At 38.9% G+C, this 15,069-nt stretch overlaps 2 protein-coding genes across 5 annotated transcripts; both read right to left on the reverse strand.

Moving 5' to 3' along the window:
- Nucleotides 1-599: 599 nt before the first annotated feature.
- Nucleotides 600-8,500, reverse strand: LOC131011104 (kinesin-like protein KIN-6). 4 transcript variants are annotated; one of them, XM_057938876.1, is made up of 21 exons: nucleotides 7,916-8,457; nucleotides 7,632-7,831; nucleotides 7,418-7,541; nucleotides 7,199-7,293; nucleotides 6,500-6,635; nucleotides 6,081-6,146; nucleotides 5,873-5,935; nucleotides 5,713-5,763; nucleotides 5,542-5,624; nucleotides 5,349-5,460; nucleotides 5,145-5,193; nucleotides 4,772-5,010; nucleotides 4,438-4,674; nucleotides 3,797-3,871; nucleotides 3,667-3,732; nucleotides 3,145-3,526; nucleotides 2,469-2,713; nucleotides 1,338-1,447; nucleotides 1,160-1,238; nucleotides 897-948; nucleotides 600-813 (listed from the first exon to the last, which is right to left on the reverse strand). In XM_057938876.1, exons 1-21 carry the CDS (start codon nucleotides 8,399-8,401, stop codon nucleotides 737-739), a joined length of 3,027 nt encoding a protein of 1,008 aa, XP_057794859.1. In that variant the 5' UTR covers nucleotides 8,402-8,457; the 3' UTR covers nucleotides 600-736. The 4 variants fall into 4 exon arrangements, with proteins under 4 accessions (XP_057794859.1, XP_057794860.1, XP_057794861.1 ...); XM_057938877.1 differs by having other exon boundaries at nucleotides 3,667-3,717; nucleotides 7,916-8,456; XM_057938878.1 differs by having other exon boundaries at nucleotides 600-948; nucleotides 7,916-8,500.
- Nucleotides 8,501-10,968: 2,468 nt separating this feature from the next.
- LOC131011105 (receptor protein kinase CLAVATA1) lies at nucleotides 10,969-14,760 on the reverse strand. The gene is made up of 3 exons (XM_057938880.1): nucleotides 13,709-14,760; nucleotides 11,851-13,606; nucleotides 10,969-11,544 (listed from the first exon to the last, which is right to left on the reverse strand). The coding sequence occupies exons 1-3, from the start codon at nucleotides 14,513-14,515 to the stop codon at nucleotides 11,192-11,194; spliced, it is 2,916 nt and encodes a 971-aa protein (XP_057794863.1). The 5' UTR covers nucleotides 14,516-14,760; the 3' UTR covers nucleotides 10,969-11,191.
- Between the last annotated feature and the right edge of the window lie 309 nt (nucleotides 14,761-15,069).

Here is a 15,069-nt window from a genome sequence, read left to right on the forward strand (position 1 = left end):
TTGATGAGGAAAATGCATGAATTTTATATTAAACCAGCTACTACGCAAATCATTAATAAATTCTAGATTTTGAAGTTATTAAGCAAAATTAACGTTTGTAGTCTATTTTAAATCCCTTCTCTAAATTATCATATTACAAAAACAATATTAAGGTCTATGAAATCTTTCACTAGAGATGGTCCCACTAACCAAGAAGACCTCCCACAAATCAGCAATCAAATATCTAAAACACGAGTGTGCGTGTGTTAACCAAGCGATAAGGGATTAATGCCAAAGACCAAAGCTCCTTGAGTTCAAGTCCTCTGTGGTGCAATCTTTAAATTTATTTATTTAATATTATTAATTTATCCCAAAAAAAAAAATCTAAAACACTATTCGAATTCTACTCGCATAAAATGCATTCTAAAATACTCTATCCCATTTGTATTAGCCCCTTACTTTTGAACACAGAGATTAAGAAAGCCTTTATTTATGAGTTAAGTAGGAGGAAAGCTTTACTCCATATTTTTGCTATTTTAAGGAAGGGGGAATGGGCCAATACAATTGGGACAACCCAAAATAGCAAGGAGGTCAATACAAATGGGACAGAGGGAGTAGTATTTTTGTCGAGAAAATAGTAATAATATATGCTGATGAGTTCTTAAAGCAAAAGAACCATCAGATGAAATAATGAAGATTTGTGTTTTTTCATAATGCAAAGCTCAATAGAAACCTAATAGTAAGATGAGACGATTTTTTATGTAACAAAATGATCTGTAAGCAGGTGAAGAGTGACTTTTGTGGCTTCAAAGAACAGATGTTTCCAACATACGCCTGTACATACAACAAAAATTTATGAATGAGACCTTCTCATCGATCAAGTTTACTCGTAAGCAAATTAAGGAGAGATAAGCTGCCTTGTGTTCTGCTCTTTTCATCCGTTGTCGCTCTCTTCCCCACCTTGCTTCCCTGAAGTCATATAGCAGTTATAGAAGTTGTCATCATCCATATAATGAAAGAAATAAATATCCTTCAACACGGCTATATGTCTGCTGAAATAATAATGTGCACAGTATCTGACAAGAACCATGAGGCACTATTTATCAAGGATAAAAGAATATTTTCGTGCTTTCATGTTAAGAGAATCAGAGGAGAGGCGTGCAGACAGTTTGAATTTCACCTTTGGCTTGTCATTTTCATCTTTGATGTCCAACATGCTGAGATCCTTTAACAATATAGACGAAGCTGGTTGCAGTCTCCTGAATAAGTTGACAGAAGTGGTTGATATGAGTTATATCAAAATTGGAAAAGTAATCACAATGTGAAGCAAGCACTTCCAGTAAATCAATCATCAATACCTTCTCGGTTTCTCTGTAAGTTGATTGCTGCAAGAAGCAACTTTATGAGATTTGGACTTGTTTTGGGCATCCAATACTTCCTTTGGCAGTATACTAACCAGTGATTCCACCTGCTACCATTAGGTAAGATTATCAGTTCTTTTCCGAAAGTCAAAAACACTGAAGAATTCTATAATTTTAGCACCAGTATGAATAAGTAAATACATGCCTTTATCACATTCCAGACTCAATTAAGTTGGATATAATATAAGGTTTTCTTTCCATGCATAAAAAAGGTCAATATTGAGTGGCAGAAGTGAGATTTAGAAGCAACTGAGAGCAACATGAGGTGAAGAATCAGTTTATTGAAATGTGGACAACAGACACCGGTTGACTATTGATTTGTACAGCTAAATCACCATGTTACAGATGCACGTGCAAGTGTGAGGTGAAGAATATATTGAGCTCACACAAAGATATCTGAGAGCAATGACTGTCTTGTCGCAAGTTGCAACAATGAACATACACATGATTCGCAAGCATATAATAAGCAAGGAGAGCTCTAATAATGATACTGATTATTTCTTATGAGAGAAAGATGGAAACGCAGCAGATCTGTTGAAACTTCTGCTCTATCTCATGTTTGTGTCAATTCTGCCTGATGCAAGTAATAAAATAATGCATTTTTGTTGATGGAGAATTTAAGGTTTAATCCCTTTGTGCCCCCAATGGTCCCCTCCTAAAATAGAACCCGTAAAAGTTATCATCCTCTAGCACAAACGCGGAGTAACATCCTATAACAAAACTTTAAAGTTATCCTTCATGAATGTGCAGGAATAACTAAGATGAAGTGTTAAGAGTGAAATAGATATATCATCATTGCTATTACACCTTCATTTTGACTAATGGAGCGGAAGAAAAATCTCGTAAATGTCCCCCATGGTAAGCAAAGGCTAAGCATTGTCTGTTAGAAAAGACACAAATCCAGAATATTAATCTTTTCATCAGCTATTTCAACCAAATAGCTACACAGCTGGACTAATAACTGAATTATGTTTTCCAAAGACAATGGCATATTATTCAAACAGATTACGAAGAAAGAAGAATGCAATTATGATAGGAACTTTCAAATACTTGAAGCATCAAACTAACCGTGCGCTCTTCCTTCACATGAGTACACATGTCACCATTCTGAGGAGACCCAGATGACTTAAGGTCAGAATGCAAATGGTCCGACATTGGAACATTTTGTTCCTCAACCAATGATGTATCATTATCTGCAAAGTTGACATGATGATAAATGTCACCAATCTGACGTGATTCAGAAGACTTGGAGTCAGCATGCGAATGGGCTGCCATTGGAAGATTATGTTCTTCAACCAAGGATGTGCCGTTATCTGCAAAATTGGCATGAGTGAGAAGGGTGCAGAAGATGAAAGGACTAAAAGCTAATTAAATGTAAGAAAGGAAGGGAGATTTTGTGTTTTGAAATCGAGGATATTAAGAATCATGATCTGGATCATGATCAGGGCAGCAGAAAACGAGGTTTTTTTAAAAGTGTATCAATATTATTATCTCAGTATGGATTTGTCTTGCAAGCAAAAAGACCCATGTCCCATATTAATCCATGGATATCAATATATAATGTGCATAAAAATATCTTATTCTATAAGCACAGAAAGATATATGCACTGTGCAACCTAGCTATATTAATTGTATTATAATATTATTTAAAAGATGTTACTGAAGCAGAGAAGTAAGTTCTATATCTAGCATGCATAAGTGAATCCCTAGATAGAAGCTGTATAACAATTGAAACTTGTCATACCATTTTGCAACTGAGTCAGCTCTTGTTTTGCTTTTGCATCTTTTAGATCTTCATTATCATATTCAAGAGAAGACAAAAGACAAGATCCATCCAGTGCACATTCACTCTCTGATTCCAAATTCTTCACACCTTCCACAATTTTTGGGGCATCTTGTTCAAACTTGTGACTAATATAGAGGGACCCACTTGTCGACTGAATAGCTGCTTCACTTGTGCAAGGGATATCCACTGTGGCCATATTCTCACAGCAAACCAATTCTCGGGAACTGTCAATACTAGGTGGAAGTACCTTATTGCTAAAGCATGCATCTGTTTTGCTTGTATCTCTAACGCCCTTTGTATTTTCAGTGTCATTGCTACTTTCTAAGAGGTCTTCAAGTTGCTGATGAAGAAGCAATTACAGATAAGTGTGACACATTGTAAATAACATGAACTATACTACTGTAGAAAAATCTTGCCCAAGTAAGCAAGTTCCAGGGGAAAAAAAAAACAAATGATTGAGAACTTGCTTAAAATCTGTACCTGTGGGTGTTGCTCATCGCCTCCATCAGAACAAGAAGCTAAATCTCCAGCCTGACCATTAATAAACTAGTTTCAATATCTAATAAAGCAAAATATAAGGTGATATTAAATAGAAATGATAATAGCTTACTGAGGGATTAGCCGCTTTCTCATTTTCAGTCTTTTCCAAACCTCTCAAGGAAGGAGATAAAATGTCTGACTTCACCTGGATGAAATTTAAGAATGAACAAGAAGATATGTGGAACAGAAAAAGATGTCTCTTGTCAAGGAATTTTAAACACGTTTAAAGAGTACAGTCTACATAGTGTCATGCATACAACTTTCATGAACCGTGCAGTTTAATAGTATCTGCAATAAAGATGTATTCACTTCAAGGCTTGAGGAAAAAGATTGGACCAACTATCAAAGCAATTTAGATAACAAAATTTGAAAGTTCACTTAGGCTTCTTTGGATGTTAAAAAAGAAGAAATTAATTTGCTGAAGAGTATGACGCGTTAGGTGGAAAATGCTTCCAAAAGATGAAGATATGCATAGTTTCTTTAATAAAGAATTGGGAAAAAATCATTCCTTCTTTAATTAATAGACTACACCACAACCCCCAAAACCCCGATCTCAAAGACAGAAAAGGAAAAAGGAACTAAAAGAAAACCAAGCATAGCCTAGATGTTTAATAGTACTCTGTTTTGAATCTTTTGACATCTCTCATATAAACTTTAAGAAAAGAAGAGATACAAACACAGAAACAAGGTAGATATGAGATCTTGCAGTACCTCCGAAGTTTCAGCCATTTGATATTGTGAATGATCAAAATTTGAACTATGTGTTGACACTTGAAAGACATTAGAAGAAGGTTGACTACAAGTACATCGAGATTTTAACTCTTTTACTTCATTTTCCAGATCCAAGATCCTCATCTTTTCACTGGTAAGTTCATTCTTGAGGTCCAGGCATCTTGTCTTTTCATTGGCTAAGCTGTCCCTGAGAAGGCAATTTTCTATTTCCACTCCCTGTTGAGAAATATTATAAAAAGTACGTATTGGATGAAGAATAACCCAATCATAAGAAAGCACAATATTAGTTCTCTTTCGAGGATATAGCTATTACCTCAAGTTTTTCCTTGTACTGTTTCAGAACATTCCATAATGCTTTCGAAAGTCCTTGCATGACTTTGTACTCCCTGTCCTTTTTAACCATTAGCTTGCTGTCATTTCCCTTTAACAACAATTTTTCTTGAATCCTCAATCCAGAAAACCCATTGGATAGAGCATGAACATTTATGTTCTCATCATACACGTCTTGAATGTTTTGATCAAGGGAACCCTCAATTGCATCAACAGGAATGTCTGTCCACAAGATAATACCATATCAGGAATTTTAACATAAAAAGAGGGCATAATACAAGGGTTACTACAATAAATTGCAGCATGATTTAAATGAAGTAGGCGTCATAAGACAAAGCTATAGCTACTAGAACAACCTTTGTGCAAATTTTGGGGGAACCATCTGTCAATTTTTCTTTCATTAATCTGAAAGGTAACAGGAATAAGTCAAACTACATACACAAGATACCCTTGAAAATGTGGAATAGATTTGCAGTAATATTTGAAATTAATCAAATAACTGCTGGCAGCTCCACTGCCAGCAGTTATTTGATTGGAATGAATATCTGTGAATGCTATACCAAAGAAATTTCGTTGTTGCCAAACTTCATTTTCTTAAGTTGCCCTGCCTGAGGTAATGCTTGGTTGGGCCTCTTGTTGGTCAAATTTACGGTCTCTTCCATGGTTTTAAACCTACATTAATTCCAATGTACAGTAACTATTTTAAGGAAAGTTCAAGGTGCTATAAGGTAATGATCACATGGAGATGCTTACTTTATTTTTGCAAATGGTGAAGCCTGCCTCAACAGGAATGATGTGTCAAGATAATCTTCTACTCCAGGTTTGACAGTTAAAATCTGCAGGATTTCATACTTAAGATAAACAACACAAACAATTAATGCTGCAAAAATGAAACAGCAAGTCCACACAAACAGGAGAGCTTACCAACATCATCCTCTTCTTGCCTTCTAAATAGTCTCGCAAATATCTAGTTAGCTGATCAAAGTAAACCAGTGTAGATGCTCTTATTTACAGATTTCAAACACTAATTTAGGAGATGAAATGGTTCCAAATAAAATTTTGTCACCAATGCAGCTAAGAGTACCAAGGAGTTTTTGTAGTGCTTCTGCAGTGTTTTATTACGATTCTTCTGGTGCTCCAAGAGTGACTGGAAGAAAAGAATAAAATTAATGACTAGATAATGAGATGCTTAACTGCTGAAAATGTGTAAATCCAATGTGTGTGATGATAGAGGTCAAGGGATAAGTTTAATAGCAGGGTAAAATTTACTACGATGCAATTTTCTTTCGTACCCTCAAGCATTGCCCAAACACCATTGATGTATTGTTGATGAAATTACTTTCAAGCAATCTAGCCCCCTGAGAAACAACATAAGAACCATACCATTAACAATAAATCAGTTTGAGTTGTATAAACTAAGTTTGATCAACTTAATTGTAACTTGCTTTGTATTTCACTATTTTGGCTTGATTATGAATTACAACACGCTTTAATATATACAGTGTTAATCATTGAGTTGAGCTCAAGCTTAATGAGTTTGTCATCTAGTTGAGCTTGAGCTTGAAAAATTGGGCTTGGCAAGTTACTTGAGCTTGAATTCAAGCTTTAAATTTTTCCATCAAGCTTGACCTTGAAACTATATGACTCGCCTATAGGCTAGTTGTTTACAATGATACAACACTTGAATGGAATTTATCGACAGAACTAATACCTGATTCCCAGTCTTCTTTTCCCTCTCTGCTCCAGCCAGATCTACAATTGTTAATGTAGTGCTGCTCGTGTTCTCATCAACTTCTTCACCATCTTGCTTGGGACCACACCGTATGTTAATGATGCATTGTGAGCGGCTACAGGAATTACAGCCACCATTCAAACCAAAGAGAACTATTATTAGTACAACTACAACAGGAAAAGTTGGAAAAGACAATAAAAATACAGAAGAAGATAACACAGATAATATACCAGGATTTAACTAAGCGGCAATAACTATTATCTGGTTCAGTTCACAATGACCACTTGTAGATTGAACTTGGTTAAATTATCAATTCAACTTTGAATTTTTTGATCAAAATCGAAAAGATAACAATATCCTAGCTAAATTGTCCGTCATATTATTCCTCCAGGCTCATAGTATTTTGCCGCTATCATTTTAAGAGAGACGCAGTTAGTGGAGAGCAGGAAATTAAATTTTCACATGGAAGCAGTCATGCAAACTATATTAGTCATCATACTAAGCTAACTTTATTTAATTTCAGCACTTTAGTCCCATAGAAATATTTGATATGCCTAAATAATTAAGACTGGCATGCATAAAAAGCCATTAGTGTTACATACATCAAACACAATAAAGTCAAATGACAGTCTTGCTTAAAATGTAATAGGAAGAAAGCTACATTGCTGAAATACAGACCTTGACTGGCTATTAGAATTTGTCATGGCTGTTGCGCGTTTCAGCATTCCACGTGCAATCAGAGACTCAGCTTGCTGAGCATCGTAAACGACAGCCTATCCAATACAACCCAAAATGGTCACATGATCGTCAATATCTCTGCTTTTCATTTCAAGATAAACAGAAGTAACTAGTTAATGAAAATTGAAATAGTGGGGAACAATTCTCTCCAGAAGTAACCTCTCCAAGTCCCTTGATAACTGAATGCTGCAAGCTGACATCACCTCCATCATGCAGCAAATCAATCATCTTCTCACCCTTTCCTCTCTCTGAAGATATCTCAAACATCGACAGGTAGACGACCCTGCTCACGTAATAAGTCAGAAATTAATGAGCAATAACTAATGCCTTTTATTCTACCCAACATTTATAAGAACCTGAACTAAAAGTTTACCGAGATAATTGAGATGTGCTGCTCTCATGTTGACTGAAAATACGACGAAGGGCAAGAGGTACCATACCAGGTTCCCGGGCACAGCCGAAAACAGTGTGAGTTTTCCCCGAACCACTAGGTCCCATGGCGGCCAACATCCCACTTTTCCCCATCGAAAAGTCTTCAACTAAAGGCTTCACCATTTCCTCATACACATCATTCTAACAAACCGCAAAAAGGACATCACTTTAGCTATTATTACTCTAAACACGATAACAATATGAACTTAGTTAAGCAATATTAACCTGAGATGATTCAGCAGAAAACACATGGGAAAACCCTTCATATACTTCCGACTTGATCCTCTTCATCTCTTGCAGCGGTTGCGGAGTCGAAACCGTGACGGAACGCAGATCCTCGTTCGCTTGTACGCAGATTTCAGGGCTCTTCTTCGTCTTCGGCCTCGCATTGCTCTTAAGTTTTGCATTTTTCGGCCAAGCGTTCTTCGATTCTGCAATAGCTCTACTGGTTTTCTGAATAATGGAGGGGCGAATTCTTAAGAATACCTTGAGGTTCTCGGGGAGACTTGTCGTCGAAGAATCGGTTTTAGCAAGTTCGGCATTGTTAGGGTTCTGCGCTGTGTCAGTGGCAAAAATGTCTCGTAAAAGAGAAGGTGAAGAGAGCGGTTGACGGAGGGGAATGGCAGATGAGGGCGTGGGGCGTGCTTTTCGAGGTGGGTTGCGGCGGATGGTGACGGTGGCGGGACACGGCGGAGGAGATTTCATCTCCATTTTTCACAATTGGAAGAGCCGTTAGCTATTTGGATTTGAATTATATGAGAGGGAATTCAAATATCAAAATGGCCATTAGATATTGAATAATAGCGGGTCGGGTTATTATTATTACAAGAAATTAATACTCAATAATTCAACATTGAAAATATATCCTCTCGAAAAATACATTGAAAATATTAGAGCATCCGCAATGGACTTACTTGATAGCCTACTTGATAGTGGGGGACCACATTGAGTATGTAGTGTTGCATTGAGGTTACTTGATAACCTACTTGATTTTTTTAGTTTTTAAAGAGGAGAGAGAGATTTTTAAAGAGTAGAAGAGAATTAAAAAAAAAAAAAATTAGATCGCTCGTGTATACCCGAAGACTCGAGTAGGCCTCGAGTAAGGCCCCCCCGCAACGCCTTACTCGAGTAAGAGCATCAGCATCGTTGGGTGCGATGGCCGGATCGAACCCGGCCTATCGCACCCAGCGCCGTTGCTGCACCCGGGTGTGAAGGGGGGGGGGGAGCGATGCATCGCACTCGGCGGAGACGGGAGCGAAGGAAGGGGCGTGTAAACACGCGCCCCTTTTCGGCCAAAAAAAAAAGGAAAATTAAGTAATTTAGGATTTTTTTATTTTATGTTTGTTTTAATTTAAGTAATTTAGGATTTTAATTTCTTGTATTTCTTTTATTTCTATCAATGTAGGATTTGAATTTTAATTCAATGAAATTTTAATTTCTTAATTATTGTAAAATGGAAACTAGAATAAAACTAATTCAAAAATAAAATAAAATCTATTGCACCCAAGTGGGTGCAATACCATTGTTGGAGTGGGTGCAATAGAAGTGGGACCCATTCTATTGCACCCACTATGGGTGCAAGCATTGTGGATGCTCTAAGCGCTCAAGTAGAAGCGTGGCAGATGCTCTTAATATATAGCTCACGATCATCATTTGTGAGAATCTTCCACGCTGCGTTACTTTGATGGATAAATTTATTCATAGAAAAATATGAATAACAAAAAATTATGCCTTTAAATGTCTCATTTTTTTTCCACATTTTACACATAAGAAAAGTTCACAATTTTTCATTCCTTATTTTCACTTCAAATGGAGGGATAATATTATTCATCTTTTGTGTCAAATGTTAGAAAAGAAATGAGACATTTAAAGACATAAATTTTTGTTATCCATCATTTTTCATGGATAAATTTATCCATCAAAATAAATGCAGCCTATATCGATTTACATTTTCTTTAGGGGATATTAAGCCCTTAAAGTTTAAACACATAAATTTTAGAGATTCTTTTAAATTGCATACGATATTTTCTAATACATAAAAATACTTGATTTATAAATTTTTCTAATTTTGCATATGATTTTAAATTTCTACTAAATCAAAACTGAGTTGACAGTCACAAAAATTCAACCTGATCAAATCATCGATGAGAAAAAATGATACAATATTGGATAACACTAAAATGTCATTGTTTATAATTAAATGTATATGAGTTTAAAAAGCAGCTTGAGGTGTCATTGACGAGCTCGACGATGATTTTGAGAAATGCAACATCCCTCTCAAAAATAGATTGTTCACGGATCCTTTCTCAATGAGCTCGACAATACTGAAGTCTACCTCTCAATTTGGTGGTGAATCTTTTCTTGAACTATGTCGTGAACTCCCCTCAATTTATCCTAAGTCTCATCAATCAAATAATTTGTAGATCTAAAATTAGTACTTAGTTATAAACTATAAACGACAATGTTTTAATATGTTCTAAAAACTCAAAGTGTAACTGAAAATTTGAATTATTACCTAAAACATGTAGGAATGTGAATAATGGTAGTGAGAAAAACCATAAAAAGAAAAATAAAGTGAACAAAAATAGCACCTAGTGTTTACATCTTGAGGAAGATTTAGGAGAAGTAAGGTAGCATAAAATGAAAGAGAGATGACGCTCGTCATATTTCTTTGCTTATTTGTGAAAAATTCATAAAGAAAATTGAGATAATTGAGAAAATCGCATAACATGATTTTGAAAATGATGTAAAAATAAAAATTACTATTATTTGAAGATTATGAATTATATGATATTTAATTTAGGAGCTATGATATATAGAGTTAATTAGTAACTTCATAATTATTTGTTATTATCATTTTATGAGGAGATATATTATAATATAAAACAAAGAGTGTATAAAATTAAGTAATTAACCAATGCCCAAACGGCACCCATTTCATGTGTGATGGCACGGCCCAAGCCCGCCCACTTGCTCTATCTAGCCAGACTGCTCAGCCCATACCGGGCTTGGGCCGAGCAGGGCACTACCAAAACTGGCCAATTGACATTTGGCGCAAATAAGTCGTTCCCATATTTATGCATATCTTTCTTTTTTAGACATTATTTATCCAACAATTTACTTTTCAATACCCTTCATATAAGATCCTTTTTCCATTATTAATAATCTAAAACAACTTTTAACTATATTGACAATTTGACATGTATCTATATATACTTCATTGTAATGGATTGCTGAAGTTGCTGGATGTTATTTAAGAACAGAAAGAAAGCAAATTCTTGATCGAACTTCAACAACTAAATTAAAAACTAGCCAAGTACACATATAAATAAAACTATACAAATTATCTTACACTCACGGTCACAATTCATCAAATCAGTCCAGCAGAAATGATCTTATCACTCTTCAACACATACCATATAGTATTATTAATAATACTAGAGCTATTAAGCTACAACCAAGTTTATTTCCTTTAAAAATAGAAGTGCAGAGGCAGAGGCATCAAAGAGTGATAAGTTTAGGGGTAGCCTGCGGTGGATTGGTGAGCATTTGAACGACTTGGCGCATAGTGGGGCGGGCGGAGCTCTCGTCCTCCACGCACATCATCGCGATCTTGAATAACTTGACCACCCCCATCAGAGGGTACCCGGTGAGCCTTGAGTCCACCACTGCCAGAACCACGGCTGCATCCGACGGCTGTGACAGCTCCGCTCTTGTTTTGAACACCCATCGCACAATGTCCACACCTTCTCCAAACTCCCCCACCGGCCTCCGCCCCGTTATGAGCTCCAGCAGCACTACCCCAAAGCTGTACACGTCGCTCTTCTGATCTACTTTCAATGTGTAGGCATATTCTGTGCATACACCCAAAAAAAAAAAAAGCATTATTACAACCTATCAAGATTGGAAACACATTCAACTTAGAATATTTTACCTCCAATGCATGCTACTACAAGCTTTAGAAAGAATAGCTATGTAAAGGAAATTATTGCATTCACGGATAATAGTCAGATGTCAAAGAGATTTATTAATCTATCGTGTAAAGGAAATTATTGAAAATCTTCCATAAGGAAAACTATAGAATTGATGACTCTGCATAACATAAGCAATATATATGGTGCAATTGAAGATCCGGAAATGAATGGAATGATAGAAATTACCGGGGGCAATGTAGCCGTAGGAGCCAGCGATGGAGGACATACACTCGGATGCACCGGGATCATGCAAGAATTTAGCCAAACCGAAATCAGCAACATGAGCTTCATAATCGGAATCAAGCAAAATGTTGTTGGATTTGACATCCCTGTGAATGATGGAAGGCGAGCAATCATGGTGCAGATAACACAGCCCCTTGGCCGCCTCCACGGCAATCCGGTACCTCGACTCCCACTGCAGATGAGCCCCCTTGGACCCATGAAGCATCTCTCCCAAGCTCCCGTGCGACATATACTCATACAACAAAAGGTTACTATCCTTGTTCGCCACGTATCCCAAGAGCCGAACGATGTTCCGGTGCCTGATCCCTCCCAGCGTCTGTATCTCCGCCTTGAATCCGTGATCGTTGCAGCTGTTAGCACGCCCGGTCAGGCGTTTAATGGCGATGTCAATCCCATTAGGCATGGATCCTCTGTACACCACTCCGGCTCCGCCTCTACCGATAATGTTCTCCTCTTTCAAGCACTCCAGCACGTCCTCAGCTCTCAACTCCAGCCTCTGGAATGCGGTTAGCTTCGGCTTCTCCTGCCGCCGCCGCCTCAGCATGAACAGCGCACCCGACGCTATTAACAGAACAGTCACCAGCACTACGATCACCACGGCCATGCTCGATGGATGCCGCTTGTGAGAGGAGGACTGTGATGGAGTCCAAGCCGTCGCGCAGAAGGTGCTGCGAGGCGGGCATAGCTTTGGATTGCCGGCGAAGAACCGATCATCGAGGTCTTTCAGGAGTCCGGTGATCGGCCGTCGGCCGGAGAAGTCGTTGTAGGAAAGGTCTAGAACAGTCAAGTGTTTCACCAGACCGATTTCACCCGGAATGGAACCCTGCAGCCGATTTCTCGACAGATTGAGGAGATTCAAATTCTGAAGCAAGGAAACACTCCTAGGAATTCCACCGTGCAAATCGTTCTGGCTCAGATCAATAAATGTTAGATGAGAGCTTTCATCGATGGACAGAGGAATCTCGCCGGTTAAGGCGTTGCTACTCAAGTTCAGCTTCGAGAGCTTATTCAGATTAAAAATTTCCACCGGAATCTCGCCGGAGAGTTTGTTCATATCGAGGGCTAAGATCTCGAGGTTGGGTAGTTTCCCGATCGCCGGAGGAATCTTCCCGGTGATCCAGTTGTTGGACAGCGTGAGACTACCCAATTTGTCGGCGAAAATCTCCTCCGGCAGCTCGCCGGTGAAGTAATTATCGCTGAGCTCGAGCATATCCAGCAACGGCAGCCGGAAAAACCCCGCCGGAATTGTGCCGTTGAGGTAGTTCTTCCGGATGCGTATCCTGGTGAGCGATTTGCATTGCCCTAACTCGTGAGGCAGAGGGCCGTAGAAAAAATTCTCCATCAATATCATCATCTTCAACCGCCCTCCTCTGCACAAGTCTTTGGGAATCGGTCCTGTGAGATGATTCTGGGTGACGTCGAGCAGAAGGAGCCTGCCGTTCCGGCCGAGATTCTCCGGCAATCCGAGGGTGAAATTGTTGCTCCATATCTGTAAAACCTCGAGGTTGGGGAGATCGCCGATGAAGGCGGGGAGAGGCCCCTCGAAGTTGTTCTGAAACAAGTTGATCAACGTCAAGTTTCTGAGCTCCGCGAAACTCTCGGGGATTCGGCCCGAGAGATTGTTGATGGAAAGGTCCAGCGACATGAGGCTCGTCATAGCCGAAAAAACAGCCGGAATTTGGCCGGTGAGATTATTGATCTACCACACAACATATACATATATTATAACAGTGTAATAATATATTCAAATATGTTTCCATGAAAATGATGATGCCATGTATTTAGTATTCCGTGGTGGCACCTGAAGGAACAGAGAGTGCAAATGCTTGAGATTCCCGAGACTCGCCGGAATCTCGCCAGTGAGATTGCAATGGGCTAGGTCGAGCAGCTTGAGAGTGGATATGGAGCCGAACTCCGCCGGAATTCCGCCGTCGTACGCGTTGAAATAACCGAGATACAGCTCTTGCAAATTCGGAATTTTAGCCAATCCCGCCGGAATTCTCCCGGTCAAACAGTTTCCCTGCAACGCCAAATGCGCGAGGCTCTCGAAATCGGAGTATATCTCCGGTATATTGCCGGAGAAGTAGTTCCCAGCAAGCGACAGAACTCTCAACTTCTTCAAACTGACGAACTCCAGCGGCAGATTCCCCGTGAAATTGTTGTTGTAGACGTCGAACACTTGGAGCTCCGCGAAACTCAGCACCATCTCCGCCGGGAACGTGCCGTTGATCGAGTTCCAGCTGAGGTTGACTTGCTTCAACGAGGAAAGATTCGACATCTCAAGCGGCAGCGGGCCGGTGAGGTTGACGGCGGCGAGGGTGAGGCTGACGAGTCTGTCCAACAGACCAATCTCCGGAGGCAGAATGCCGAGGAGCGGGACGCCAGTGACGCTGAGCGACGTGACATGCGATCCATCGCACGTGACGCCGGAAAAGTTGCAGTGCGCTAAAGGGGAAGGAGACGGCGGCGGGGCCCAGTCATGGAGGCCCGAGCCCGAGGGCCCGAGTAGGGATGATTTGAGCTTCAATAGCGTGTGGAGATCGGATTGTGCATGGACGAAAATTGACGAGAAATTGATGAAGATGAGGAAACTGAGAAACTTTTTCATGTTAAGATTTTGGCAGTGCGAGATGGATACGAAATGGTTAGACAGGTTTATAGGGCAGCTGAAATTGAGTTTTGAAAGAAGCGGAAGAGTTAATGATAGATAGATATATATATAGATAAATTACTAGTAATGAATGATGGAGAAGGCCAAGGGGATTGTGGCATTTTGGGTAAAGGGGTGGCGGCATGTGAAACTGTTAAGTCAGATTCTTCTCTCCTGAGACTTCTGCATTTCTGCTGCTTCTACTGTGTTGGACTTTCGTATGTCTAGCTGTTGTAGCCACCGTTAACTATGTCACGCCGTTAGTTAATTTTCCAACATTTTCGCCAATTCAATTCATTTTTTGACATATTTATCTTAGATTGAAATTTAAAAGATTATTCAAGCCCATGTTATTGTTTACTGCAGCAACTCTCAATTCAATTACTCATTTATGGAACATCTGATGACAAAATTGATAACACAAAAGACAACCTATACAATCAACTTTGAAAGTCATCAATTAATTCTGAACGAATTCATTCAAAAATAGGTAAATATCGTGAAAACCTCTT

Source organism: Salvia miltiorrhiza, chromosome 2 (genome assembly GCF_028751815.1).
Source record: "Salvia miltiorrhiza cultivar Shanhuang (shh) chromosome 2, IMPLAD_Smil_shh, whole genome shotgun sequence".
NCBI classification, from domain to species: domain Eukaryota; kingdom Viridiplantae; phylum Streptophyta; class Magnoliopsida; order Lamiales; family Lamiaceae; genus Salvia; species Salvia miltiorrhiza.